We start from the raw sequence: 3671 nt of genomic DNA on the forward strand, positions 1-3671 counted from the left end.
TAGATGATATTGTGTGTGTGCTGATCTCAACAACGTCCCTTTTGGTACTGTATATTGATGTCATCATGTACCATATCTTGGGCTGTTATAAGTTCTGATATAGTTATGATTGTGAATACAACCTGAGTCTTACAAAAAAAAAAAGGGGGGGGGGTGAAGCAAGCTACTATCTTCTTCCATTTCATAGACTGCTCAGGCCTACATGTTTGATAATCTGTTACTTTTTTTTTTTTTTTTAATAAGTGACTCTAGAGCTGATGAGAGTTACTATTCTCTAGAGCTACCTCCAATTTAACACAAACCAATTTTTATCCAACAGCATGCGAATAACGTCTTCTAAGGCAAGCACATTACTGGCATTTTGCTGGGATAAATGAGAATGTTTAAGGCAAGATTTCTTTACTTATAGAGAAGTCACGTAGCACAAACATCAACGTTATCTTCTGCAACAACATGGCTAATATGTATTCGCCTCCCTCCAAATATAATGCTTCTAGTGGACAAAGGCGAGTTCAGTCATCCTCATCAAAACAAAGTCTGCTTGCAAACGTAGTGGTCAATTTTGTAACGACATCATTTAGCACTTGGGATTATTTCTTCTCTGCCAGGCTGCCACACAAATGTCATTTAGGAAGTTCCTTCAACAGCTACTGTTTTAAGAGATACTCATGAATGGTGTTCATGTATCTCTTTCCTTACCACCTTGGTGGGGAGGTGGGTACATAAATTATAATACTTCTTCATACAATCTGTATCTTTTCTGGTATAGCTGGAACACTAAAAAAGCTGCCAGGCACAGAAGCTCTTCTTTAGGGCTCTGAAACTTGTCTTACCACTTTTTTACACTGGTGAATTGTAATGTCAGTGGTTCTGCCACTCTGAAAATACAACAAATAAAGCTCATAACTGTCCAACATTGGAAAAACCTTCAACCAGGATTTTTGATATATTTAATATAAAACATTTCATGTTTCTAATAAATCTGAAAAGGATTCATCTGATTGTAGAAGAATGATTCCTGTTCAAAGTTTGTAAATAAACCTGTTTAGACAAGTACGAAGATGGCACGACACCACCGCGGACTGCTGTTAGACAGGTTCACAGATCCAAACCGCGCCAGGAGAGGGGCAGTGTTCTCACACAAATGAGCTCACTACCTTGGGAGCAACAAGGTCTGGCAGGTCTTTGTGCAACCCACTCATCCTGGGATGCAAATGCAACAGCTCCTGTCTTCGCCTGGCCCTCAGGCCTTCTGTGTGCTCTTGATCAGACACATATTGAACAGAGAAATAATGTATTTCCTTGCAAGCTATTACATCATTTAGGCTGATGTAATTACAGGAGATGTTTATAATTCTCTCAGATTTTTAAGAATGAATTTCAGATACCTACTGAGTTACATATAGACTTTTTAATAATGGAGAGAATGTCTATAAATAGTGGATTTCTTGTCCAGAAGTCACATAATGATAGTAGACATTTGCTAACAATGGTTTAATATGCTAGTCAAGGACAAACAACTATAGTTTTCACTTATCCCCATAACACCATGTCAATAATATTTCACTCTACCCTTCAGCTCCATGATCACTATTAAAACTACTGTATTAAATCCAAATATGATGAGACAGTCCTGTGATAACCTAAATATGACAAGACAGTCCCTCCCCCGAACACGGATTCCCCTAACCAGGTGCCAAACGTTCCACACTACTTCATCATCTCCCAGGATATTATTTCCTTAACAAGACAGAAAAAGTGTCCCTACATTGCTGCAGAACCTGTACGTTTTACATAGCAACGTGATGCAATTTTATAATGAACAATGAGGTGAACTCATCCACTTGGGTCATGCACCAGACCTATACTCATCTGCTATATTACAAGACCTGCTTTAAAACATATTGAAACACCTGGGATAAAAAGAGCACTTACCTATCAATAGACTAAGAGCCTGTAGATTACTACTAAGGGGTTCAAAAATAACTATGATAACCTGATCTGGTTGTGATTAGACTTAAATTGACCATACACCAGAAAAGCTTTAGTGCCCTATAAAATGAAGAAAAAAAAAATTAAACTACTTAGCTACAGCCTAAAATCTCACACCTCAGAAACCTGCATTGTACTGCATCGCTTCATAGACAAGTATTCTCAAGACATAGATTAGTCTTAATACATAGCAACCTAAAAGACACCCAGCCAGAACAGAAACAGCCCCACGGCTTCCCAGCCAGGAGGTGTTCGTCATGTTGCCAAGGTACGGCAGCGCATACTGGGACTTCATATTGCAGCAGATCGATTAGCACAGAGGAGGGATGCAACGATTAATTGCAGACCCTAAACTCTCATCAAAATTGTTTCTAGCATCCAACACAGGAAAGCCAATCTCCTCTTCGCTCTGAAACCTGTCTAAAAGGAGACAGAGGCGGTAAGGCCAAGCAGTTACGGTCAGCGTCGCCGTCCCTGCTCAGGACGGGCCGGCCTTGCCGGCTGCCAGCGCGCAGGGGAGCGCCGGCCTGCGCGCCCCGGAGCTGAAGGCTCCCACCGGAGCGGGACCGCGGACACCCGCGTCCCTCGCGCCCCGGCGACGCCAGGCCCCGCTCGCAGGAGCAGCGGTGCGGGGCGCTGCGCACGCGGGGCCTTCTGCGGGCTTGGAGAGGTCACGCCAAGCCAGGAGACCGCGGGCTTTGCCAAAACACACAGAATGGCGTCGTAAAAACAGCTTTATTATTATTATTATTATTATTTGCTCGCTATGAAAAGCGCAAACTCGTTTGGGAACCCCTGCGGCTGAAGCGCGGCAGCGTCCTCGCAGCCTCGCTGGGTGCCTGCCCCGCGGCCCGGGCTCCCTGCCGGCGGCCGCCGAGGCCCCGGGCCAGGAGCTGCCCTCCGCCGAGCGCACCCGGCGGGCGCGGGCGCGGGCGCTGCCGACGGCGAACGCCGCGTTAGAGCCGCGCGGGGCCGCTCGCTCTTCCTCCTCAAGCAACCAGAGACCCTCAACCGTCCTTCCCGGCGCGGAGCGGGCAGGGCTGCCGCACAGGGCCCGGAGACAGGGCAACGCCCGAGCCACGAACATTTGCACCCGAGAGGGAAACGTGAGCGGGGGGGCCGCGGCGGCGGAGGGCTCCGGCCCGGGGGGGAGGCAGGCTCCTCCTCACGCCCCCCGCCCGGGGCTCCCGGCTGTCAGGGAGCGGCTGCCGCTTCGCCCCCTGCTCCGCCGGCCCCGGCAGTCCCTGCCATGGCCATGACTATGGCTGTGGCCCCGGCCGCCGGGCAGCGCGGCGCCGACACCGTCCCCGTACCTGCTCCGCCGCAGCACCGCCCGGCTCCCCCGCGCCACGGCCGCCGCCATCTTGCCGCCGCCGCGTCCTCTGTCGCGGCCCGCGCGGGAGGGCGGGAGACGGGCGGGGGGCGGGGCGGGGCCGGCTGAGGGCGGGGCGGCGCGCGGCGAGGGGCTGGGGCGGGGACGGCGGGGAGAGGGCAGCTCCGCGGGGCGGGCGGAGTGTGGGCTGGGGCCGGGAGAGAGGAGAGAGAGGAGAGAGAGGAGAGGGCCCTCCCTGAGGGGACATGTTGTGTGGGCGGCGGCCAGGAGAGGAGAGAGAGGAGCGGGCTCTCCCTGAGGGGACATGTTGTGTGGGCGGGGGCCGGGGCTGTTCCCGATGGGATGA

The 3671-nt window shown here is 51.1% G+C and overlaps 2 protein-coding genes across 2 annotated transcripts in view; one reads left to right on the forward strand and one right to left on the reverse strand.

The window, feature by feature from the left end:
• SFI1 (SFI1 centrin binding protein) overlaps window positions 1–931 on the forward strand; it is a 60503-nt gene extending 59572 nt beyond the window's left edge. The window contains exon 34 of the transcript XR_010885948.1: window positions 320–931. The gene's annotated coding sequence lies outside the window, so the exon portion shown is untranslated. The remainder of the gene's footprint in view (window positions 1–319) is intronic.
• PISD (phosphatidylserine decarboxylase) overlaps window positions 1–3356 on the reverse strand; it is a 31350-nt gene extending 27994 nt beyond the window's left edge. The window contains exon 1 of the mRNA XM_067307230.1: window positions 3306–3356. Coding sequence (XP_067163331.1) covers window positions 3306–3355 — 50 coding nt within the window. The 5' untranslated portion in view covers window position 3356. The remainder of the gene's footprint in view (window positions 1–3305) is intronic.
• Window positions 3357–3671: the final 315 nt, after the last annotated feature.

This window comes from Apteryx mantelli, chromosome 17, assembly GCF_036417845.1.
Source record: "Apteryx mantelli isolate bAptMan1 chromosome 17, bAptMan1.hap1, whole genome shotgun sequence".
In the NCBI taxonomy this organism is placed as follows: Eukaryota; Metazoa; Chordata; class Aves; order Apterygiformes; family Apterygidae; genus Apteryx; species Apteryx mantelli.